Genomic DNA, 26,174 nt, shown 5'->3' with positions numbered 1-26,174 from the left:
TGTTCTGAGTTACAGTAAGGAGTTTCTTAGTCCAGCCTGTAAAAAGCAGACTTTTTTTATTTATACAAATATGACTACATTCCTAGTAGCTACTACAAGACAACTATGACTTCGTGTTTGGCTTTATTATCATCAAGTGTACATTCCCTACAGTGTATGTGAATGCAAACTATACATACTTATGTGTCTCTCATATGGTAGTAAAGAACAATTTTGGTATTTCATCAGTTCCGTTCGAATAATAATTTCAGTCATCTGTATTTGAATTTACGGCACGATTTTAAGTACAGGTCGGAGATGGGATCCATATCTGACTCCTTGAATGACTTTTACTGGGTTTGCGAACCCCAGAAGCCTAGGCAGAAATCTGTGTTTGGGAAAATATGCTTTGGGAACAAAGATCTGAATCTTCATATTCTCAGAGAGGTCTGTGTCCTCTCCCATACCAAGTTGAGAACCATTGTGTAAGGAAATACAGAGTCAAGCTGGTGTTGCTTTGTAGGCTGTTCTTTACCTGCTTCACACAAGCAGCAGTAATAGATAAAAATCTAAAAAGAGAACATGAAAAAGACAGGACCATGCCTTTGCCGTTTCCCCCTACAAAAAGAGCTGTATCTGTGGACAAGAGACAAATACAAAGTGGAGAGTGAGAATGAAGACACTGCGCATGCCAGGTTCGTAAGCAGGGAAGGGAAACCAATGGTCTGGCTCTGGTGGAGCATCAGGACTAAAAGAGCTCCACATGATGTGCAGGGTCAGGTGGTTGTGCTCTCCTACTCTAGAAAGGAGGCAATAATCACTGCTGCAAATTGCTGCCACCATGACCTGTAGCTTAAGTGAAGCTTTGATCCTAGGGAGAGAACAGGACAGAGACATGGCCTCTTTAATTTTAATTCCAGTATAGTTGACATACGGTGTTACATTAGTTTCAGGTGCACAGTATAGGGATTCACCACTTATTATTATATTACTCAGTGCTCATCAACATTAAGTGTACTCTTAATCCCCTCCACCTATTCCCTATCATCCCAGCACCCACCTCTCCATCAGTTTGTTCTCTATAGTTGAGTCTAGGTTTCTGTATCTTCTTTCTGTTTGTGTCTATCTATTTTTTAAATTCCACTCATGAGTGAAATCATATGATATTAGTCTTTCTTTGACTTATTTCACTTAACGTTACACCCTCTAGATCTATCCATGCTATTGCAAATGACAAAATTTCAGTCTTTTTCTGGCTAAGTAACATTCCATTGTATAGATATACCACTTCTTCTTTGTCCATTTCTTAGCTATTGTAAATAATGCCACAGTAAACATAGGGGTGCATAGATCTTTTTGAATTAGTGTTTCCATCTAGTACAGCACCATTACCATATGATCCAGTAGTGCAGTTACTGGATCATATGGTAATTCTATTTTTAATTTTTTGAGGAACTTCCGTAGTGTTTTCCACAGTGCCTATACCAGTTTGCATTCCCATCACCAGTGTATAAGGGCTCCTTTTTCTCCACATCCTCACCAACACCTGTTGTTTCTTGAACTTTTTACTTTAGTCGTTCTGACAGTTGTGAGATGATATCTCATTGTGCTTTTGATTTGTACTTCCCAGATGATTTAGTGATATTGAGCATCTTTTCATGTTTCTGTTAGCCATCAGTCTTCTGCCCATTTTTAAATTGGATTATTTGGCTTTGGGATGTTGAGTTATAGAAGCTCTTTATATATTTTAGATACTAACCCTTTGTCAGATACCACATTTGCAAATATCTTCTTTCATGTGGTAGGTTATCTTTTACTTTTGTTGATTGTTTCGTAAAAAGCAGAAGCTTTTTATTTTTATATAGTCCCAGTGGTTTATTTTTATTTTGTTTCCCTTGCCTTAGGAGATATATTTAGAAAAACGTTGCTACGACCAATGTCAGAGAAACTACTGCCTGTGCTCTCTTCTGATTTTTTTATGGTTTCACGTCTCAAGTGTAGATCGTTAGTCCATTTTGAGTTGATTTTTGTGCATGATGTAAGACTGGTACAGTTTCATTCTTTTGCATGTAGCTGTCCAGTTTTCCATCACCATTTGTTGAAGAGACCGTCTTTTTCCCATTGTATATTCTTGCCTCCTTTACCAAAGATTAATTGACCATATAAACATGGGATTATTTCTCGGCTTTCTGTTCTGTTCCATTGATCCGCGTGTCTATTTTGAGACATGGCCTCTTTATCAGGAACTGGGATAAGTCACCCCTATAGCATCATCAGCAATCTCACCATAGGTGGGAACCCAGAAAGCACTACCAATTTGATTCTGGGCTAGGAATACAAGTATAGGAACTACAAAAATCTCTAACCAAGGAGGGGTGATTAGAGAGAGGACATTAGGGCAGCCTGGGTGGCTCAGCAGTTTAGTGCTGCCTTCGGCCCAGGGTGTGATCCTGGAGACCCGGGATCGAGTCCCATGTCGGGCTCCCTGCATGGAGCCTGCTTCTCCCTCTACCTTGTGTCTCTGCCTCTCTTTCTCTCTCTCTCTCTCTCTCTCTCTGTGTGTGTGTGTGTGTGTCCCATGAATGAATAAATAAAATCTTTAAAAAAAAGAGAGAGAGGATATTAGTGGTTGTCTCTCATACAAGATAGGTCTGCACACACAAATTCCAAACCATATAAAAAAACTCTAACCTCAGAGTGTCAGCCAAAATAGCAACTGGAATCTGGGTTCAATGGGGAGTAAGGTAAAATCAGAAAGCATTCTTTAAGAAAAAACAATGCCTAACATCCTTAAAGAGATCAACAAAGGATAATACCTATTAAAAAATACAAAAGGAGTAGAAGAAAGGGAAATTCTGAATAAGTGGCAAATACAGGCAGAAATAGAGTATAAGTGAGCACTGGGTGTTATTCTATATGTTGGCAAATTGAGCACCAATAAAAAATAAATTAAAAAAAAGAAAGAGAGTGTAAGTAGATATAAAAAAAATCACAAATGAATAACAGATTCATTGAAATAAGAAGAAAAAGCAGATGAGACTAGACTCAGTTGAGAAGAGAATTAAGAAATTAAGAATTTACTGAAGAACTCACCAAGAATCCAGCATGAATACATAAAGATTAAAAACCAAATTGATCAGTTAAGAGAAGATAGAGTAAGAAGCTCCATAATATGTATTATTGCAGTTCCAGAAGAGAATGAAAAGAATGGCAGAGAAGGAGTGGCTGGAATTTTTCCAAAGTGGAACAACACATGAGCCCTCTGATTGCAAGCACACCCTGAGTGCTGAGCAGAATGAACGAAGATAAATGCAGACCAGACCTAATCAGAATCAAACTACAGAGCCTCTAGGATAAAGATAAAACTTCCCAACTGCCAAGAAGAAAAGAGATTCCCTAGGAAGAAATGGTGCTGACAGCAGACTTGTCATCAGCATAATAGGTCTAGAAAAATAATTTCAAAATGCCAAGGAAAAGACCTTTATGAACCAACAATGTTGCACCCCTTGTGTGTGCTTTTTAAAAGATAAAAATCCAATAGTTGGGGAGGAAAAAAAAAGTGACATTTCTGTCATTTAAGACAGAATAGATGATCCTAAATAAATTTAGGCTTTAGAACAGTTTATTAAAGGATATTTGTGTGTGTATATATTAAAGAATAGACATGCAGGGGAACCTGGGTGACTCAGTCAGTTAAGTATCCTGCCTTCAGCTCAGATAATGATCCTGGATCCTGGGATTGGGCCCCGTGTCAGGCTCCCTGCTCAGCGAGCAGTCTCATTCTCTCTCATTCTCTCTCTCTCTCTCTCTCTCTCTCTTTCTTTCCCTCTCTCTTTCAAATAAATAAATAAATCCTAAAAAATAAATAAATAAAAGAATAAACATACAATTTACAGCTTTTTAACTGAAGGAAAAATACCAGAATATTTTTTAAAATTGCCAATAGAATGCAAGAAAGAAAATTTAGAGAAGGACATAGTTTGTGGGATATATCTAAAAAGATACTGAGAGGAACATTATAGCCTTATATACTTTTACTGAAAACTAAGAAAGCCCCAAAATACAGGAGTTAGTTTTTCACCTAAATAAACTAGAGAAAGAATAAAATCAATTAAACAGCAAAAAGATCAGATAAAAGCTGAAATTAATTGGAGCAGGGGAGAAATGCACCCCACTTCTATCTGCCTCCTGTTAAATACTTGGACTCTGGCACTTCAACTGCCAGTGTTCTCAGCCGCATGTCTGGAGACTCGGGTCTAAAGATATGAGTGGGCCTTTTAAAGGGAAGTAGGGGCAGTGGGGAGAGTAAAGGGACATGGGTGTAAAACTTACTAAGCAGAACTACTTGAAAGAAAAAGGGGAGAATACAACTTCAGAAACCAAATTCATGTGACCCAGATTCCATGGAGAATTGTCCTTTTTGGAATCATAATTACTATTTTAAAAATTCAAACTATCCTTGAAAATTTGGGAAGTATGGCCACAGACCCCATAGTGCAGTCAATTCAGCATGAGTTCAACTGGCACTTATTAGCCGGACACTGTAGTGCTGCTGGGCTACACGGGTAAACCAGATGTTGGTCCTGGTTCTAGAGGACATAGTGACAGGGATATGAACCTACAGGGGGCACTCGGTACAGTTGGAGGACTTGGAGTTAAGGTGGTGCATAACTCCATGAATGTTCTGTCCCCCAACCCAAAATAGGAAATAAAACAATTCTGGGGTTGGAACTGTCAGTAATTGGCAGAGATAAGAGGTTTTTAAAAGGGCAAACTGAAAAACATTTATAGGTTCCCAGGATAATAAAACAAGGATATTATTCCAACCCCATTAGAAGTAGCCACAATGCTGTAAGTATAAGGATAATGCAGGAGAGGGAAAAATATTTTTCTTTCTGTCCTTCTAAGTATCTGCTGGTGCTCTGCAACAAAAGTCATACAGTTATAAGGAAGATTCAAATGGGGATCACAAATTTTGCCTGATTGCATTCTAATAGCTTTTGTTGTTTACTGCCTTGGGTTAGGATTTATAATATGACAGAACAAGGGTGAGAGTGGGTATCCTTATGTTACTCTTGATTTGGAATACTTCTAAAAAACTTTAACATTGAATATGTTTGCTATAGGTTTTCAATAAATGTCTTGGAAGGAAGGACACTGCCTTCCATTTATAGTTTGCCAAAAAACTCTTTTTTCTTATAATGAATAAGTATTACATTTATCAAATACTTCCTCTCTCTGAAAAATAATCATGATTTTTTTCTTTATGTGTTGAGCAGTAGTTTTTTTGTTGTTGTTGTTTGTTTGTTTTTTCAAAACATTCCTGTTATTCTGGAATAAACCCTACTTGGTCATTTTGTGTTCTAATGTTAGTAGGCTCTCGACTTGTATTTGTTGAAGTTACATTTAGGATTTATTTGTAGGTTGTAAGGTGAAATTTGTCTACAACTTTTTAAAATTATTCTTGATTATCCAGCTTTGGCTTCAAGTTTATAAACTCACAAAATTAGCTGATTTTTCCCTCCTTTTCTGTTTAATGAAATAGTTTGTGTGTTAAAGAGACTGCTTCACCTGAAATATTTGATGAAGTTATACTATGAACCATCTGAGTCTAACACTTGTTGTGAGATTTGACTGATAATTCAATTGACATTGTCCATTGGTTTAAATTTTCTGTCTTGAGTGGAAATTATCATTTAATCCAAGTTTTCAAATTCAGTGTTATTAAATAGTTCATAATATTGACTTGTGATTTTTAAAGTCTCCACTGTAACTGTAGTTTTTGATCACCTTCTCAGGTCTTAAAACAAAACAAAACAAACAAACAAAAAAAAACACTACAAGAATTCCATAGACAATCTCAAAAGAAAAAAAAATCAATTCATGGTTATTTGATAAAACCAATAAAGTAGACCTTGCTCATCTAGATCAAGAAAAGAAATGAGGAAACAAAAATAATACTATGCTATTTAAAGTCTGTAAAAGGATTTCAGTCTAAAATGGAACCGAAGATAGGAAACGTGCTCCCTCAGAAGAATGGAACTCGAGAACAGGGAGACTGGGTCCCTGTAAATACCTGATTTACAGAGAATTGAGACTCGTCTCCTGACCAGTGAACATCTGCCAAGAACCTTTTGCCATCCTCCAGACTCTGGCCGGATTCCCTTCTCTGTGCGCTCCTTCCCATTAACAGAGCTGCCCCAAGCCCTCATTGGACCTGCCGGCAGCATGCATTTTCCAAATTGCAATTCCTCTGCTATTCCTAAATAAACCCAGTTTCTGGTCATTCAAGCTTGCCTCAGTTTACCTCTTTCGGTTAACAGATTTCTTCCAATTCTAAAATTGTTTGGTTCTGTGATTGTGGATTAGCAAGTCCCTATCAAATCACTTTGCCTCTCCAGCCTCACCTTTGTCATTCCATATGGTCACTGTGTCTTTATCATGCAGCATAGCCAGGGATGGAGGCAAGTCTCTATGACTTATTTACCTGACCTGTCTGTTAGCCGGTCTGGTTAGAGAGGAAAGAACAGCTAAACTGATTCACGTAATTCACTGTAACATAGCCATTGCTCACACATGGTAGCATTGTAATGGGCTCTTGATGAATACTACAATATCACGGCTAATAGAGGAAGTTAAAAAAAGATACACGCTCCACCCTCAAAAATTGAAATATACTGGGAAGACGGACATTAAGTAATTACACAGACCATTACAATTACGAAAGGTGCTCTGAAAGAGAAGTATAGGCTGTCATAACAGGGGACTGCTGGATGGAGTCTCTGAGACTTAGAAGTGAACGTGGTAGCCGAGGACCAGAAGTAGGGTAGGGAAGGTGGAAACAGTATATGGAGGAAGTAGCTTAGTGTGTTCAAGAAACCAAATAAGCCAAGCTCATGTGAGCCTGGAGGACAACAGAAGGAGCTAGAGCTTTTCAAGAACTGGGGACTTTATCCCAAGATCAGTGAGAAGCCCTGGATAGTTTTTAACACCACCTCTGCTAAGCCTCAGAAAGCCTACATTCCAGTAGCCATAGATCTGTAATTACCTCATTTTTAAAACAAACTTTTATTCCCCCCCATCTCGAGAAAGCAAAAGTCACTAGGAAGTATCCCACATCTGACACCTGCCAATTAGTATAGTGAATGCTTGCTTCCTTTAGATAAAACCATGACTTTAAACTTGTTCTATATAATTTGTTAGCTTGAACTAGTTTGTGGTACAACAAACAGTCTGAGCTATTCTCCCTGGTTTTTAAAATGGTAATTTACTTTAAAATGTATTTCTTAATGTCTTGGGGGCCTGTATTCTGGCTGACGGCATTATTATACTATTATCGCGTATTACGTGTTATCAATGGGTTGCTGACAGCAAATGCTCCGTTGGGCGCCTCCCATGTCTGATGTAAGAGCCCACTGGTACCTCAGCTTGGGTCAACTAAAGAGGACATTACATGCTAATTCTTGGCAATCCCAGCCTTTTAGCCAATCCCCCTAAATTTCCACATTCCTCAAGCGGCAAAAGGATGTTGTCTAAGGAAAAAGCAACTGGTATAACCAGCATAGTCCTATTGTGTATTGTTACATTAACCCATAGAGGATTTATCACAGGATCTTGACTTTACTGGAGGAGAGAAAACCAAGGATGTTTTTCAGGAGCCGTGATATTTTGTCAAAAGCACCTAGATGGTAGCTTTATTATGTTCATTTGAAATGTGTGTTCTGAACCGATACATTTGTCTGACAACTTTATTGATATTTCAAGTTGAATAATCATTTTTTGTGTGAGTGTTTGGTTCTTCAGAGGTTTTACCATTTAAAAAGTTATATACTTTTTCTGATCAGTGATTCACCAAAGGGTTTATAGTAATATCAGGCTTGGTGTAAACCGGTTTATAAATTTGCTTTTCTAACAGATATATTTATACTTTAGCACATATCCCCTTAGGACTTCATAGTTATATAATGAAACATTTTTTATTGTGGCAGTAACTTATAACCAATACTTGCTATATATACACTTATATGTGTATAAGCCATGTAAACAAAGGCAGTAACTTTTAAAAGTATCTAATTTTAAGTGTCTGCCCAATATAATATTGAGCTTGAATAAATTGGAGAAAAAATAGGATAAACGGGGAAATGGCTACATTTGTGTTTATCCATCCTTAAAGTCATAATTTGAAAAATAACTCTCTCAGTGACTACTTATCATCCCAGTGCTTTATTTTAATAATTAGAAATACTAACAAATAATGACATTACTAATTGAAATATCAATTTTGACAAGCCTTTACTTATTTCTCTATTAAAATGACTTCCTAAAAATAATCATAGGAAGTTATAATGAATCGCTTATTAATTAAATTTGAACTTTTCTCCTCTAGTCTTCAAACGAAAAAAACTCAAATATGATATATTCAAATTGCTTTATACTAAATTGAACATTAATGGTTATATAAATATAATATATGGTAATTTACACATGAATACAATAAGAATCTGTAAATTCATAATGGAATTTGCTAGTTTTGAATATTGGCTTATTGTTTAAGTTCATTTTGTTCCTGAAAGTTCAAGGACTCAAATAATGTTTTACCAGCATTTTCTAATTAGCCAAGTGTAACTTTCCATGAAAAATTTAAACATTCTTATCCAACTAACAAATCAATCTATCTTTTCTTCTCTTGTTTTGTTAGCCTCTTAGCAAATACCCTGCTGTGATAAATGACATCTCATTCTGGTTACCCTCCGAGAATTATACAGAAAATGATTTCTATGACTTGGTACGAACAGTTGGAGGAGACCTGGTGGAAAAAGTTGATCTGATAGACAAATTTGAACATCCAAAGTAAGTAAAAACACTTTCTGATTTTATCTGTTTTTTTTTTTTCTCTATGTGACAAATGGCATATGAAAACATATAATAAAATTTTGCTGAAATTCAATGCAGATGAGACAAAATATCTCCAGAATTTATAGTGAATATATAGTTATGAGAAAAGGCTTTGATATCAATCTTTTCTATAAATCTTTCTAAAATGCATCTTTAATCTTTCCTGTCTTAGCAAATATGTGAAACAGAATGTTTTAAAGATCTTGGAGTTTTTCAGTATTGTTTTTAGAAGTGATTTGTTACCATATCACATCCCAGGAACAGAGGAGATGTGGCAGAAACAGGGGTTTGGAGAAAAAAAGCTGTTTTGTCAGTCTCTCAGTGAATATTTATTCAGCACTTGCCACATGCCAAAAGCTGTATTAGGTCCTCGGATAAAGTTTAGTAACTTTATCGGGATCCATCTCGGTGTTGGCCTGTTCTCCCTGGGGTGTGGGAGAGGGGGTGTTTGAGGGGGTGGGGGTGGGTGTGTGGGTGTGTGGTGGTCTTACACTGATGGGATTTGACTCTGCTTTGGTTTTAGAAAAGTTTTCTTAAGTTACATCATTATAGATTTGTTTTGATCCATTGTTCTGTTACATTCTTCAGGAATTCCAGTTCTGTATGAGTAGGCTGTTCTTTATCTGATTTCTCTGCCTATTACTTTCTCTCTACTGTTTTAAAACTCTTTATTTTCACTTGATTTTGAATGCTTTTCTCATCACTACTTTCTCCGTCCCTTCCTATTTTCTGCAGTTTCTTCTTCCTTGCTAACATTCCATTTCCATCTTTGTTACTTTGTTTTTCCCCCTTTTCTGAGCTTGCATTTCAGTTCCTCCTGTTTTCTTGCCATCTATTCTCTGAATTATTTCTGCACTGTAGTTTTACTTCATAGAGCAATTGCTTCATTTGGTTTTTAAAATTTATTGCAAGATATTTGGCCAGTAATTTCTTACGGTCCCTGGGCAACATTTTTTTTCTATGACTTCTTTGCTAATAAGTTTTTCTGCCATCTTCCTTATTATTTTCTCCAAGTTTTAAAGTTGATGTACCTGTGGCATGCATGTGATTTGCCTTTTTGTTACTTGTATTTGAATGGCATTGGATTTTCTGCACCAGCTATGTGCAAAGTTGAGGTGTGAGGTTGGGGGTTGACCTGGCAGGGAGGGGCTCAGATGATCCTTCAGGCTGGTTTTTTCCACCACCCTACAGCTGTTGTCCTCTCCAGTGCCAAGAAATAACTCACTCATCTCATTGATTCTTTGTGTAGTTCTGCCTCCCACCGCAAATCTTCTCTTCTTACAAACAAAAGATTTGTCTTTGTTTACCTCAGTTTCAACACTTACTGGTGGTAAAGATTTTGAACTTCAGATTATAAATAACCCTCCGCTCTGAGAAATGTGTCTTTGCTGGTATTTTCTGACAAATGCCACTGTGTGTGTTTCTTTCCTTCACATCTTCTCATTGGCTTCTCCCTGCTTTCAGCGCTATTGACAGCTTTTAAATATGTTTTGGAGTTTGCAGATGATATCCCCTAACTTTATAGAAAAAAGAATATATGGAGCAGCCTGGGTTTTTGACATGATGGAATATCCATTTAGCCCGGGACTTTTCTGTGAGAGAAATTTCTAGGAATTTGCATGTTGATAGTGAAATTCCAGTTACTTCCTTTTGAAGGGGAGAGAAAGTATGGAACTAAGACTGCTTGGTATTAACTAAGATACCAAAAGCACATGACTTATTATTTTTTTCTCCATTGTTGGAGAATCCTTGGGAATCAAGGATTCAGAATCCATTCCTAATTTCTCAAGCTTCTCAAGCTTTTGCTTCTTGACGTTGCCTTAGCCTAACATCTACCTCTCATATCATCAGTGTCAAAAGTTAGGACGAATAGCCCTTTCTGGTTGGAGATGATCAGATCTTAAAGGTTAGAGATATGGAAGTAAGTATGGTTTGGGGAGGCATAAATATTGTTTTTTTCTGACTTAGTAGGTGATTTGCAGTGGTGAGGGTAAATGCTGAAGAGACATGTTAATTGGAGAAATTGCTGTGAGAGTGAGATAGTGTCAGGGTCTTTTGACCATGGACAGACTGGGCAGGCAAATATATTCCATTTTTTAAAAAATCACTGGACTGTATAGGAGCACTGTATTGATGCAGGTCTGGACACATAACCACAGACTAACTGATGAAAGGAGAATTTGTCTAGTTCCTTCCAGAGGAGACCGTACTTTCAATTGGAAATTTGAAAACAACTAACCGACCCCCCAAAAAAAAAAATAAAAAAAAAAAAACTTTTTATTGGCATTGATCTTACCATTTTTTAAACAAATGCTAAACAAATATTTAAGGCCAATTATTCTGGAGCTATGCCCAACGATTACCCTGCCCAGAGTATGCACTATCTTAATAAGGGGACTCGGCGGTTGGAGTAAAGTTCCTGTGGCAGAGATAATTATCTCTCAATATCCAATCCCCCACTTAAAAAATAATGTAACCTTGATTTTTTATCTAAGCAGCTTCCCAGCCAACTGAAAGTCTACAGTTCTGAGCCTCCACTGTAGTTAGGTGTACCTATGTGGCCCAGTCTAGCCCATGATTTATAAATAGAAATGTTTAGGTATTTCTAAAAGTTTCCTGAAAGTTGGGTTGAGACCATCCTTTTTCTTTCCTGCTACTTGGATGTGAATGTGATGGCCGGTACTCTGGCATCCATTTTGGACCATGATGTGACTTTGGCAATGTGGAGGTTGTATCGAGTACAGTCTGGGTGTCTGAAACTGGAGCATCAGTTCAGCCCTGGACTTTCATGTGAGAGACAAGTATCTTGTTAAAGCCATTGTTTTTTAGGTCTTTGTTACTAGTAACCAAGTTGGACTTTGCTATTATAGCCCTGAGGAAAAGAACAGACTTATGGAAAAGCATGCATTATTTAGTAAGAATGGCTCACTGAATAAAGACTCTCAGGAAATATCTAAGGCAAGAGGGCCAGATAGTTTCTGTTAAGGGCCAGATAGTAAATATTTTTTACTTTCTGGGCCATGGGGTCTCCACAACATCTACCCACCTCTTCTATTGCAAAAACAGCCATAGATAAAATGAAATCAAACAGACATAGCTGTGTTCCAGTAAAGCCTTAATTACGACAAGTGATGGGCGAGATTTGGCTGACTCCTGATGTACAGGAGGGTGCCACATACAATTGTTTAACTGAGCCTCACTCACGTATTCTAAACTCCTCTCAGAGATCTTTCTCCCTCGGGCACCCTGCACCCTCCCGTTCTCCTCCCGGTAAGAGTTCCTGACTTGGGTGGTGGCAAGTGAAGGGTCACCTGACCTTGTGCTCATCAATGCATATCTTGAGCTCTGACCTCTCTTTGCCTAATATCAAGAACTGAGAGATGCTAGTAGTAAGTGAAAGACTCTCTGAAATAAACAAGTAGTCGAACAAATTGTGTATTTTTAAATTGTTTTTTTAAAAATTCAGTGTCATTTTGTGAACAAGAGCAGATCCCAAGATGTTTCAGGAAGATATAAACTTCTGAATACGGACCTAATTTCTTTTTTTTTTTTTTTAAAGATTTATTTATTTATTCAGAGAGAGAGAGAGAGAGGCAGAGACACAGGCAGAGGGTGAAGCAGGCTCCATGCAGGGAGCTGACGTGGGACTCGATCCCGGGTCTCCAGGATCCCACCCCCGCTGCAGGCGGCGCTAAACCGCTGCGCCACCGGGGCTGCCCCGGACCTAATTTCATAATGTTAGGCAAATGGGCAAATATTTTCTGGGTTACAGGTAACCAGGTATTTTACAGGTAAAAATTTGTACCTCGGAGAGTTACAGATAACAGCTCTTCAGGTTAGAAGAAGATGATTTTTTGTTCTGGTCCATCATTCAGAACCTTCTCCCAGAGCATCTTTGCCACTTAGTCTATAGGCCACTTAATGTGCAGAAACATTCTTATAGCTCCAAATTGCACATAACAAAAAACAGAGTAGTGATGACTCCTAGAGAGGAGAACTGTGGTCACCGGATATACTTTGATGCCTTTGCAATATGTATTATAGACATGTACTGAGTAATGAGAAGCCTTAAGAAAATAAATTATGTATGTCAACATAAAAACCTAGATCTCTGTTGTCCAGCGCATTTATGAGCACACTGGTCATTTGAGTCTCTCTGTCCATACGCCTGAAGGAATTATGGGGTACAGTGTTTATTTTCTCCTGTGACACAACTGCTTAAAATAGTTCCTGGCCCGGGGTGGGAAGAGAGCAAAGAGGAGCAGAAAGAAACTTAACCATTGTCTTCAGCCTCTAGCACTTCATGTAAGGATGCCACCAATTATTTGTGAACTGTGGAAATGGACTGCGCAGTGGGCTCAGATAGGACAGATGTGGGTTGAGCCCAAGGTAGAGGGTTTTGGAGTTAGAATTGGGGGATTTAAAAGACTTACTTGACTGGACTGCAAGAAAGAGGGTGTGGGGAAGATGCCCCAGGTGTCTGCAGCCAGTGCTGCCTGGCCATATGCTCACACCAGTGATTCTCCTAGACAGCCACCTTGTTCCTGGGGCTGCCATTTACTCTGTGCATCCTGCTCATACAGATATGGACACGCTTTCCTGGATCCGTAAACCCATGGTCAGGGTCTAGCTAGGGCCAAGATGCTAGAAGTAAGCATACTGAGCTGTAGGTGAGTCCCAAGCTCTCTTCACCCCTCCTTGATCCAACTAACAGTACTGTTCTTTATGACTGAGCCATTAATGTTGGCTCATTCATATCTTGTGTTCCTTATTTGCATTTGAGCTTTTCTAAGCTATTCTACGTGATGGAAACTCCGTAGGGCACTATGGCATAGTCACTTGCTTCCATCTTCCCGCAATGTTTATATCAGTGGAAGGAGACTGCCTCCCTGCGTGATGCTTGGTGGGTGGCTCATTGACCCTTCTTCATTACTTAGAGGAGCTTTTGTTAAATGACCAGAAGTATTTTATGACATAGGAAGTAGAAGCAATGTAGTCCAGTGGAAGGAGCCCAGAATTCCTAGTCAGAGGCCATCAGCCAAGTCTTGGCCCTGCACATCTTAAATGTCTGATAAAAGGACTTTCTGAGCCTGTTACCTCATCGGCCAACCACAGGTGCTGACATTGTCTTTAAATGGCAGCTGCAAAAATTAGATGAGCCTGTATATGTGAAATACTTTAAAACAGCAGAGTTGCATTTGTTTTTTTTAGTTTTTTTTTAAATAGCTATCACAGTAAAAACCAGTAACTTTCACAATCAACCCATCTTGCTTATTAAAATAAAGAATAACCTCAGCACAGCTGGAAGTCTTGGATTTGGCAGCCAGAGACATACGACTAGGAAGTTCTGGTAATCACGGGAAGCAGAGTGGGACTTCATAGAAAACTATCATCCTGAAATGATACATGTTCTTCCTGCAGCTAAAGGAGCACACATTTAATCGTAAAAAATAAAACTACTGAAGTGGCACAGATGCTGGTCAGCGGAGCTGTGTCGTCAGTATGGCTGTTCCCGGGTTGTGTGCTGGGAAAATGCTGTGGATGGCAGGGGGGGTGACATCTCTGGTTTACAAGTCACTCCCTGGTCTGCTTTCTTGTGACAGAGCCAAACAAGTGAATTATCTGAACTTAAAGCTTGGCCAGCAATGAAAAACCAACCGCAGCTAATCTTGAGAGAGCGTGTTAGAAGTTGCGTCCCCTTGAAATGGGCAGCGTGCGGTGGCAGGGCCGTGGCTCCAGGCGGCCAGGCCCGCTTCAGAACTCTCCCGGCTTCTTCCCTTCCCTCGCTTTTATTGCAATGCCGGTGGCGTGAGTTATAAGAACTTTTATTGTTGCCGTTCAGACAGCCCAGAAAGCAATTCTAAGAAAACTATTTTTAGCCTGGATATTTGTCTTTGCCTCCCTTCCCCAAAGCCTTCTCTTTAAAGCAGTCCACGAGGGGTGCGTTTTCTCGCGGCCACATAAGCAGCCCTGTTTGCCACCAGCGTTAGACAAATTAAAACACAATTAGTTCAGTCCCTGAACACCTTGTTCTGCCTTGTTCCCAGCACCTCGCCGTTTGCTGAAGGATTCTTTGGGATTACCTTCGGCACTGACCTGCAGGGCCCCAGGAGCGGCATCTCGGCCGCAGCGGAGAGGGAGAGAGACGGCTCGACGGCCGGGCAAGGAGAGAGGCAGGTGCTCAGTGAGTGGATCTTCAGTGATCCCCTGTGCTGCAGCTCCCCTTTGTGAAAATTAACCCTGAAGCCGCTCTTCCCCCTTTCACTTTCAATTAGCAGTTTTCAGGGAATTCTTTGGATAGAATCTTCACTTGGCATCTGTGCACCTTTCTGCAGTGTGGAGGTTGAATGCTCTCTTTCTAAGATGCAAGGCAGAAGTAACCCACGTCCCTTGATGCTTCCCTGTCCCACTCCCAATGGTATCGAGCACATTAAAGCAAGTTCAAGTGCATTCCAAGGACAACCTAAGCAGGGGAATGTAAGTCTCAGTATTGCCGACAGAAATGCAGTGGCGAGGGGCAGCCCCAGCCCATTATTTTGGGCAAGTATGAGTCATGCTCCAAATCATTTTGGATCTTTGTTTCTGTTACCCCAGGTCACAAGGTCACTTCTTTTAAGTAGCTGCCACCCAACTGTGATGTCAAGAGCTTCAGTGGGAGCCTGCCTCCCTCTCCCAAACACACCCTCCACACTGTGTCCGTTAATTTGTCTTTCATACCCCACAGAGGGTTGGCCTTAACCGTACCACGACCCTCACAGTTAATGACGATGTCTTAATAACCAAGAGAATTATGAATCCAAATACAGCTTGATGCTGTACAGCCTCAGAATCGTCTGTAGGATGACCAAACACTTATTCTGATAATAGATCTTGGAGTTGACTCTCTGAAGATGGGCTCATGATTTATAAGAAAGTCTTTGAGACCCATTTGAATCACTCAAGAAAAATCCACATTTCTGAGCAGCAGAGACAGACTCAGCAGAGCTCCAGCACCACAGAGTGTGCAAGCCGGGGTGGTGCCATGTGGCAGCCAGAGTGTCTCTTGGGCTAGTTACTTTTCCTTAACTTAGTCATAACTGAGATTTAGGCTGTTAGTGTACAAAGGCAGGCAGGGACCTCTGGGGATGAGAGGTCAACTCCAGGGGAAGGGACCAGTGATGTATACACATGGGCCAAATGGCACCCAAGATCTAGGGTGTCTTTCTTACTGGGGACGTTTGGTAGGGCGCCATGCAGTCAGCAAGTGCAGTGGAAGCGGGTGGCAGAGCAGACAAGTGGTCACAGAGGAGCCGGGCTTGGGGGCAGCAGTCTGCTTGGGTGTTAACTGCTGCTCCAGGGCTCCTGATTGCCCTTCCTTAGAGGTGGGATCGGATTTGGATCTTCATGGGGGTGGAAAGTAGGGGATGGCTAAATAAGAAAATCCAGGAGACCAACAGGAACTTCATTTTGTTTTTTGTTTTGTTTTGTTTTTCTTGATTTGTTTTGTTTTAATAGCCTATAGCCTCACTGGGGAGAATCTACTTATTCAAGTGTATAATTTGGAGCCGGAGAAAGTTTTACTTGATTTAATCAGGTGTCTAGTGAGAACAGAGCAAGGGAGAATGTTCCATAAGATTTACATGAAGAAGAGAAAGACGCCTCAAGGCAACGTGGTGCAAGTAAGGGCGTCCCCTCTCAGTGGGGCCCCTGTGGCAGAGAGAGGGCTAGGCTACCCGGATGCTTAGGAAATGAATTGAGGAACTTATATTGGGATATCCCCAGCATGTTTTTTTAAAATTTTTTTTTTAATTTTTATTTATTTATGATAGTCACAGAGAGAGAGAGAGAGGCAGAGACACAGGCAGAGGGAGAAGCAGACTCCATGCACCGGGAGCCTGACGTGGGATTCGATCCCGGGTCTCCAGGATCGCGCCCTGGGCCAAAGGCAGGCGCTAAACCACTGCGCCACCCAGGGATCCCTATCCCCAGCATGTTACCACCACCTGCTCACGGAGACCTCAGCCTCCTGCAGAGTTCCCCTCAAGTATTTCTGGAGATCCCCAAGGATGTCCCACATTTACTTACAGACAAACTTCTCCTGAACATGCTTGTGACTCATGGGGTCCATGGTTTCCTCCTGGATTTTGTCAGCCCTACAGCCACCCCAGCCAACACACCTGAGACTTTGGGGGGTCTTCATGGTGTCCTGAGCTATTTCAAGTTTGGGCAGAGCTGCGCCTTCCCCTGCTGGTGTTACATCTGCCACCAGGGACTCAAGCGACTCTGCTTTGAGCCCTGTCTTCCTTCCTACCTTGCAGAGCCCCTGCCCCGAGGCTGTCCTCTCCAAGTAGACCCCTGCAAATAGATGCTTGGGGATTCTAGCGCAGACCTGACTCCATCTGAGTTCAGATCAGAGTCTTTTCCTTGGAAGCATAGTTTGGAAATGAAGACAAAAATCAACAAAATGCAAGTCACCTTCTCATCTTTTTTGAATATAACTGTTTTGCAAGATGTCTTACTTAATATTTCTGAGAGGAGAAAGAATACCCCATGAAAGGTTTTAAGTTCTGTATTTGACAGATCCAGCTACTTTTCTTAGCCTCCACTTACTCCTAGGAGAAAGTGACAATAGTAAGATGAGAGGAGAGGGAACCAGCAGTGAAAATTAAGAAGGCGAAATATTTGTACAAGAGATGACAGCTGTGGTCTAGACATTTACATGGAATTTTACTGGAAAAATCACTTATCCCAGCATTTATTAAATATGGTAATCTCTCCTAGCTAATCGTCTGTCCAGCAACACACATGGTATGGATGCAGTTCTTAAAATTCTGTAGTGATGGTGGAATAAGCCTAACATGTTCTTTTTTGGCAGTTGCCACATTGCATTGTATTTATACAGTTTCCACCCCTGCATTCTGAGTTACTGCCAGCCACTGGGTCTTTAACTCTCTGCTCTATTTGAGATCTAAAACCTAGCAACTAGTCAATAAACATATGATGAATGAATGAATGAATGAATGAATGAATGAATGATAAAAAGAAAGAAAATCCAGCAACAACATACTTACATCATGTTCTCTCTAGATATAACTGACATCCTTTTCTATGTAGACAGGAAAGAGACCCCATTTGGTAACATTTTCCAGATGGGTGGCCAGAACCCTTGCCTATCAGTTATGACGGTTCCTTACTGAGAAGAAACAGAGTGGGGGTGAGGATTGCTCCCCAGGAAAAGGAATTAGGTTATAGCATGTTGGATTCTGAGTAAGTGCTGGGATAAAAATAGCATTTTTGAGACTAGTGTTCAAATAGAGAAAAGGAAGAAAATAAAAGGGAAGAAAAGTGCCTTTAAGAAGATTGGTTGTATCCTATGTAAAAATATATTTTAATGCTCTGAGCTCCCAGGATCAGAAAAGTGTGGGGTGTTGGAAGTATGCAAATTATTCATGATTACCTAGGAAATCCTTTCCTGATTGGAAGAGGGGAAATCACAGGGTTGAATAGAAATTCAAGGAGTCAAATTATAACATGCTTGTGTGTATGTTTGTGTGCCACAGGTGAGGAACAAGGAAAAATTTTGAAGGAAGGCGATATGAAAGGAAGAAAAAAGCTGTCTGTACAGGGAGAGCAGAAAACCGTAGCTTTCTTGAATGTGGGCTTTTGAAACCACTATGTACCTAAGCCATCCTGTATAGCGTCATGGTAGTGGATCCCTGACATTGCTGCTGACATCCTTTTCTAGAAGCAGCTTCTTCCCCCGTGTGCCATGTTCATGGGACAGCTTCCACACTGATCCAGGGGAACTCTGTCCCTCGGCTTAAATGATTCCTCCACGGTCGGGCACCTCATGAAGCTGGGCCAGTAAGGCCTTTTCTCCATAATGTTGGATGGAAGACCAGAGAGAGCTTAAGCCATGAGTGACATACCTAGGAACCATCTCTGGCCATTTTCCCCAGTGGAAGAATGTAGTGAGGAGAGAGGGAGAGAGAAGCAGCTGGTGATGGAGAGAAGAGCTGGTGTGGTTGAGCCCCTGGTTCCATTGTGTTCTGGGATCCAGCTGCACCCCACCCTTCCCCCAGTTCAGCTGTCCAATCCTTGCTCAGATACCCAAAGCAAGTATAACTCCCCTGTTGTTTAAGCTGGTTTCACATAGGTTTCCATTATTCGAGATCAAATGAGTTCTAAGACACAGAACTACAGATTTGTGGCATTGGAAGAGGGCAGGAAGGAAGAGGGTGACAGGCTGAGGTCATCAGCTTCCGATCCAGAGAACTCTGCGGCACCAGAGTTGAGGCTGCACTGGGCCCTTGAGCTCTGAATGTTTCTATTCAGTATAATTCTGAATTGTTCTTTTTCCCTTAGCTAGAGTAGCTAAAAATATATCTCAAGTTGTGACTCCTTCATTCTAGTGAACATGTGATGTGAACACTTACCATCGGTGAGGCACTGTGCTGTCCGATACTTGTGGTCAGGAGATGTGAAAATGACTTTTTAAATGAACTCTTGTCCTCAGGGAGCTCAGTCTGATAGGAGGTCAGTGCACGTAGATATTTGCAGTTTCATGTGAAGAGTGCCTTCGATGAGAGACGGCACCATCACGATTTCAAAGAAGAGTAGCACCTCACTTTGCCCTAAATGATCAAGAAATGTTTACAGATTGCGGTTCAGCCGACAAATAAGAATTAGCTATGGAATGGGCCAAGAAATGCCAGGCAGAGTAGAACGGCCTGCACACAGACAGGAAGAGAGAGAGATGAAAACCATTCAGGGTGCCCAGCGTACAGGAGGCATGGCAGGGTGAGGGGATGGGCCAGATCTTAAAGGCCTCGTATTTCCTTATACACATGTGGATTTTTCTGGGAGAACATGTGGAGCCATTGAGCTAATTCAGCTGTTTTCAGGTATGTAAGTTATCTGTTTTGAGACTGGGTTGGCCCGGGTAAAGCTGGAGGTAGAAGCACATCTGTATAGCTTACCTGAATGCAAGGAGATAAGAGTCTGGGCTGAGACAGTGGCTGGGGCCTGGTGGGAAAAGCTGACCGGTGGAAAGGATATATGGGGATTAAAATCCCCACAGGCATGGTGGCCCCATTTGAGAGAGAGAGCATGGAGGTGAAGGAACCAAATATAACTTCTGAGTCCTGGGTGGTGTGACTTGAGAGGTTGAGGGCTGACCTTGAGGCAGGGGTTAGGTTAGGGGAGCAGTGCTTTGGTGGAGATTATTTGGTTACTTCTGGTCTTCTTGAGTTTTAGGTAGGCTACATGGGAATACTGCCCTAAGTGCTCATGAGGGAAGGGCCTGGATTAGAGTATACAGTTGGCAGTTGGAGTTCCTCCAGACAGGACTGAGATGCCCAGGGGACCTGGAACAGGTGTCTGGAACAGCAGAAGGAGAAGGCTAAGGAAAAATGAACCCCAGAGAAGGCATAAGGGATGGAAGAGAGAAAGAGTGAGTGAAGGAATTAAGAAGGGTGAGCCAGGAGGCCCAGGTGGAGGAGCAGAGGTGGGGGGATGAAAGCCATGGAAGGCTCGACTGGCAGGAGCGAGATTAGAGCGTGCAGTCATGTGACCTGCCAAGACCACACGGATTTGGCCAGTAAGAAGCCTCTAGTAGTAAGTTCAAAGTTAGAAATACTTTGGTTAATCACATTTCTTTTCGTTTCCCCCCCTGTTGTGCCTTCACGAATATTTATTCCACAAATGTCAATTAGAGAATACCTGACTTAGTGGATAAACACAGAGGGTTGACGTGCGATGCAGCAAACATGTCCAAACTCTGGCCCCTAGACCTGCCTCTTTGTGCCTGTGTGTTTGGTAATTTTCATTTGGAATAATGTTGTGGGGGAAGTTTCACTTTTCAGCCACTTACCCGTTTGTACATCCCCTTCCCCTGTAGCTCTTTTAAAGGATGGATAGGGCAGGTGAAGCATCTCCATTAGCCTCCTCTGATAAACAGGAGTTACGCAGGAATGATGGTTAGAGCTTAGTCCCCAGCGCTGGGGTGGCCCACCTAAGACCAGCATCATTAAATTTGCTTCATAGTTCGTTTCCCAGAGTTAGGAGTCTCTATGTTCTGTCTGGTGGAAGGGGAGGAGGGCGGGGGGTGGGGGTGACTGGGTGACGGGCACTGAAGGGGGCACTTGAGGGGATGAGCACTGGGTGTTATTCTGTATGTTGGCAAAGTGAACACCAATAAAAAATAAATTTATTATTAAAAAAAAAATTCGCTTCATAGGGGATAGCCAGCCTGTTTAACTTAAAGGATAGGGCATGGCAATTCAGACCAGAAAATATGAATGGAATTTGGAATTTGGACAATACTTGGATCAGCATTTCTTAAAATGGCATTTGGGGAAAGAAGTCTCTTTAAGTAAGATTGTGTATACTTTCCTTTGGTTTTGTAAGGCCAGGCAGCCTGGTTACCTGCTGGGTGGAACCGCCCACCCCAAAGGCTGAAGCCACCTCTGGGGAAGAGAAGTGCAACACAATACAAAGCACCCACAGCTCCTGAAATTAGACTTGACCTCCTCTCACCTCTCAAGGCAGAAACAGCCTCCCCAAAATGAGGGAAGGAAAGCTAGGAAAAGGAGGTGTGAGGAACGTCTCAAAAGGAAAACAGAGAGGAGTTGATTTTGATTATATTTAGAACGTTAATTTTTTTAACCTAGAGTGAATCAAGGAATACCTGTACATTGAATTTCTTCGTTTCAGGATTCCTACTGCCAGAAAAAATCTATTTAAATATGAACCCCAAATAATCTGATATTACATCTGATACAGAAATATATCTGGCAATATTAAACAGATCAAATTCTTGGGAAGACTAGTCTGAAGAAGCTATTCTTAGCATAGTGAAGTAAAGGAGATCCATACAGATATTCAAGATGGAAAAATCCTAATGGTTAATAGAAAAACCAAGATTCAAGGTCCCTCCAACCTTCAGAGCAGAGCTGTTTCAAGTGCTTCTCAGAAAACATATGGGTTTTAGAAATTTTAGCCAGGAGCCCCTCCATATCCTCATGTCCTTTTCTGGGACATCCTTCCTTCCTGCCTTTAACTCTTCTAATGTCTTGTGTCCTGCCTGCCCTGGCCGCCCCCCCGCCCCCCCGCCGGCAGCTTTATTTGGCCAATGGCTGGACCAGGTGGAGATTGAAATTGGATCCTGTAACATATGACCACATTTCTACATCGTAATTACACTGTTTAATTGTTTTAAATAATACTTGTACTTAGGTTTCCTGCTTATGGTACTACTAGGAGGATTTTTGTTCTTCTAGCTCATGCTGTAATAGGAAAATGGCAAGATTGTACTCCTAATTGCAAATTTGTTTAATTAAAATTACATTCAAACGTTCTGACATACTTTCAAGCAACTGTGAAAAATAGCTATTATGATCTGTTGGTATGCTCCCTTGAGTAGCTAATAATTTTACTTGGAGGGTGGTTTTAGTTCCTTATCGTCAGTAAATATGAAAAAAAAAAGAATAAAATAGCAGTAATTTCAAAATTTGATATATTTGTTTTTCAGTTGGGCCTTTGCATTATGTTTTTAAAACCAGTTCCCCTCCCCATCCCCCAAGAAAAATGAAGAAATTATATCTGTTAAAATATCTGTTGGGTGTATTCTGTGGAAAAATAGATCCAAATGGTCCATAGCAGATGTGAGGGAGGAGAAAATCTTATCTACTGCACTTTATTCCTGTACCCAAAATCTCAGACTCAAGGATATGTGACATATCTATTTCAGATCGGTGTCCATGTAGATGGTGTCTCCATGGAAGGGCTGCTCTGAACTTATTTTTCTGTGATTGTTTTTTTTTTTTATGAGATAAAATTCACATAACAAAATTAACCATTTTCGAGTGAGCAATTCAGTGGCATTTAGTACGTTCACAGTATTATGTAACCACCACGTCTATCTGGTTATCTAGATCCAAGACCTGTTCATCACACCAACGAAACCCCACACCCATTACAGGGCTGCTTCCCATCCCACTCCTTCCAGCCTCCAGCCCCTGGCTACCACCGATCCGCGTTCTACTTCTCTGGGTCTCCCTATTCTGGATATGCCACATAAAACGAATTCATACACTGTATGACCTTTTGTGTCTGTCTGGCTCCTTTAACTTAGCATGTTTTTAAGGTTCATCTACATTTCAGCATGTAGCAATACTTCATTCCTTTTTATGGCTGAAAAATTTTCATTGTACATATAAACTACAGTTTGTTTATCCATTCCTCCCTCAGTGGACATTTGTGTTGTTGCCATGTCTTGGCTAAATGTTAATAATGCTGGTATGAACATGTGTGCGGAAGTATATGAGTCCCTATTCTCAATTGTTTGGAGAATATACCTAGGAATAGAGTTGCTGAGTCATTTGATAATTCAGTTTGACTTTTTAAGGAACTGCCAAACTGTTTTCTACAGAGGCTATCACTTTTCATTCCCACCAGCCACATACACAGGTTTCAATTTGTATCCTCTCCAAACCTTCTTTATCCTCCCCTCCCTCTGTCTCTCCCATCCATTCATCCTCCTTCCTTCCTTCTCTCCTTCCTTCTGTCCATCCATCATTTGGTCACAATTTACATTTCCTTAATGACTAAATGATCTTTTCATATGCTCATTGGCCATCTGTATATCTTTGGAGAAATGTCTATTCAAGTCCTTTGCCAACTTTTTAATTGGGTTGTTTTTCCCTTTTTTGTTGAGCTGTAAGAGTTCTTTATGTGTTCTGGATGCTGGACATTTATTACACCAAACTTTTTATTGCCTCTTCTTGAAAGTTAAAAATTATTTCCTTCTTTCTCCTTCTTTCCTTTCAACCTCCTCCTTTTTTTTCTTACATACTGAAAATATTAGATTTGGGTGCTAGATATAACAGATCTTTAAGAAAAGAAAGATATAGTAAGATAATTTAAATTCCCCACAATTCAACCACCCACAGATAGGCACTGTTTTCATTTTTATACCTTTCTTCCCTTCCTTTTTTTTAATATATAGGATAAGCATGCATATATATATATATATATATATATATATATATTCAGGAATTCTGCTTTTGCTGTATACTATTTTAATGTTTTAATGCTTTTTTTGATGTGGAGAAGTTATATTTATTTACGTAGAATTCTCAGAGCACTTTGTTGTTTTAATGACTAGTGAAATAGAAACTTTCCATGTATTTGTTAATCATTTTGAATACCTCGCTTAAGTGTTCAAGGGCTTTGCCCACTTTTTCTGTTGGGGTTTTATAAACAATAAAACATATCAGGTCAACTCGTATAAGCTATTTATATACTCAGAATACTGGTCCATTTTCTTTCATGGTTGTTAGGAATTTTTTTTTCAGATTATTATCTGCTTATCACTATTCTGTGTGGTGTTTGGAACATAGTGATATTTTATGTTCTTTTATATTGTCATGTCTAACATGTTTTTCACTGATTGTTTTTTCATGTAAAAAAATCCTTGTCTGTCATATAAAGGATTATAAAAATATTTGCTTACTTTTCTCTTAAATTGTTTATGATTTAAATTGTGTTCCTGGCTCCATCTGGAACTTACCATGATATTGTGAGATGAGAGGGTCACACTTTATTTTCCTAAACAGCTAACCATCTTTCCTGATACCATTTATAAGATCAATAATTTGCAATAAATGAATCTGTTACCAAAGACGTGAAACCAGTTGTTTTACTCAGTTTTTTAAATGACACTTAAACACTGTCTTGTATATGAACTGGGTCATCTGTGCCTTGGTTTACGTGTGTCCCTATTCTTACTAAGCAAGTAGCCACATTCTCATGTCAGACCAGAATAGCCGCTTGGCAACCCCCAGTCCCTCTTCAGGAGGCTACATCGTAGTCTGCAGATACTGGCAAGCAAAGCCTCAGCATGTCCTTTGTCCCAGGCAAACGCTTACGTGTCAGGTTGATCAGGTTCCTGAGATCAGTGGTTTCTGGGGTTCAGTTTACCTGGCCTGGCTACACAGTGTAGTTGTTACCACATTCTGTCTTCATGTTGTGTCCTGGAAGGAATAGAGTATGTCACTGCTCGGGGCTGGGAAGCCTTCCTAGCATAGTGGCTACAGCATGGGCTCTGGGGGTTGCCGAGTTCAGCTCCTGTCTTTGCCACTTGTTGGCCTGTGGGACTTTGAGCAACTTGCTTTATGTTTCTAGGCCTCAGTTTCTTTATCTTTAAAATGAGTTTAACATTAGGACCCACTTTAAAAGGTTACTTTGCAGTGCCTGGTACATAAGTAAGTGTTAATACTGTTGTTGATGGTGGTGATAATATCCTAGTGGTGAACTTCTTCTGGGAGAAACTAATGGTAATTAAATGCAAGCATTAAATACACACCAAGAACAGCAAAGCATCTATGTTAGAAAGCTTTGTTTGTTATATTTATTGTAGTTAAACCCATACCCAAAATAAGCATCCAGTTGCCCAATGAACATTTATTCCAAACAATATAGTTGCTTTCTCAAGGTCTTAATTGTTTTGGATAGGAAGAGGGAACAAGAAAGGTGAGGATATGACAAGGGAAGAAAAGTATGGAGGGATTAAAATCTGAGAAAGGGGGCAGCCCAGGTGGCTCAGCAGTTTGGCGCCTGCCTTTGGCCCAGGGCGTGATCCTGGAGTCCCAGGATCGAGTTCCACGTTGGGCTCCCTGAATGGAGCCCGCTTCTCCCTCTGCCTGTGTCTCTTCCTCTCTCTCTCTCTCCTCTCTGTGTATTCTCATGAATAAATAAATAAAATCTTTAAAAAAAAAATCTGAGAAAGGGACTTTTTAACACCTTAATAAAACACTGTAATATATTGGGGGGGGGGGGCAGGGTAAGTGCTATAGGACATAGGTAGCACACCATTGCTGGTAGAAAAGTACAAGAGAGGAAATGAGAAGGATGCCCTGGGGTAGAAAATGACAGAATTGGGCTGTGCACCCAGCACGTGTTTGCCGGGCGGGATTTGACGAGACTTCCATTCTGGATGGGCCCTGTATCCTCGTATCTCGGGTTTTTTTTTTTTTTTTTTTTTTAAATTTTTATTTATTTATGATAGTCACAGAGAGAGAGAGAGAGAGAGAGGCAGAGACACAGGCAGAGGGAAAAGCAGGCTCCATGCACCGGGAGCCCGATGTGGGATTCGATCCCGGGTCTCCAGGATCGCGCCCTGGGCCAAAGGCAGGCGCCAAACCACTGCGCCACCCAGGGATCCCTCGGGGTTTTGATTCAGGCCTGAAGTCGACACCATGGAGTCTAAATACTGGAGGGATCCTACATAAGGCAGACGGTACTTTGGATTCTGATTTGGA

At 40.7% G+C, this 26,174-nt stretch overlaps 1 protein-coding gene across 4 annotated transcripts in view; it reads left to right on the top strand.

The window, feature by feature from the left end:
* Positions 1 to 26,174, top strand: part of FARS2 (phenylalanyl-tRNA synthetase 2, mitochondrial) — a 499,567-nt gene that overhangs the window by 357,045 nt on the left and 116,348 nt on the right. For all 4 annotated transcript variants that reach the window (XM_077886004.1, XM_077886002.1, XM_077886005.1 and 1 more), the window contains one exon: positions 8,678 to 8,829. In XM_077886004.1, coding sequence (XP_077742130.1) covers positions 8,678 to 8,829 — 152 coding nt within the window. The remainder of the gene's footprint in view (positions 1 to 8,677; positions 8,830 to 26,174) is intronic.

The sequence above is a fragment of the Canis aureus genome, chromosome 37 (genome assembly GCF_053574225.1).
Source record: "Canis aureus isolate CA01 chromosome 37, VMU_Caureus_v.1.0, whole genome shotgun sequence".
NCBI lineage: Eukaryota > Metazoa > Chordata > Mammalia > Carnivora > Canidae > Canis > Canis aureus.
This window is presented reverse-complemented; position numbering and strand designations above follow the sequence as displayed.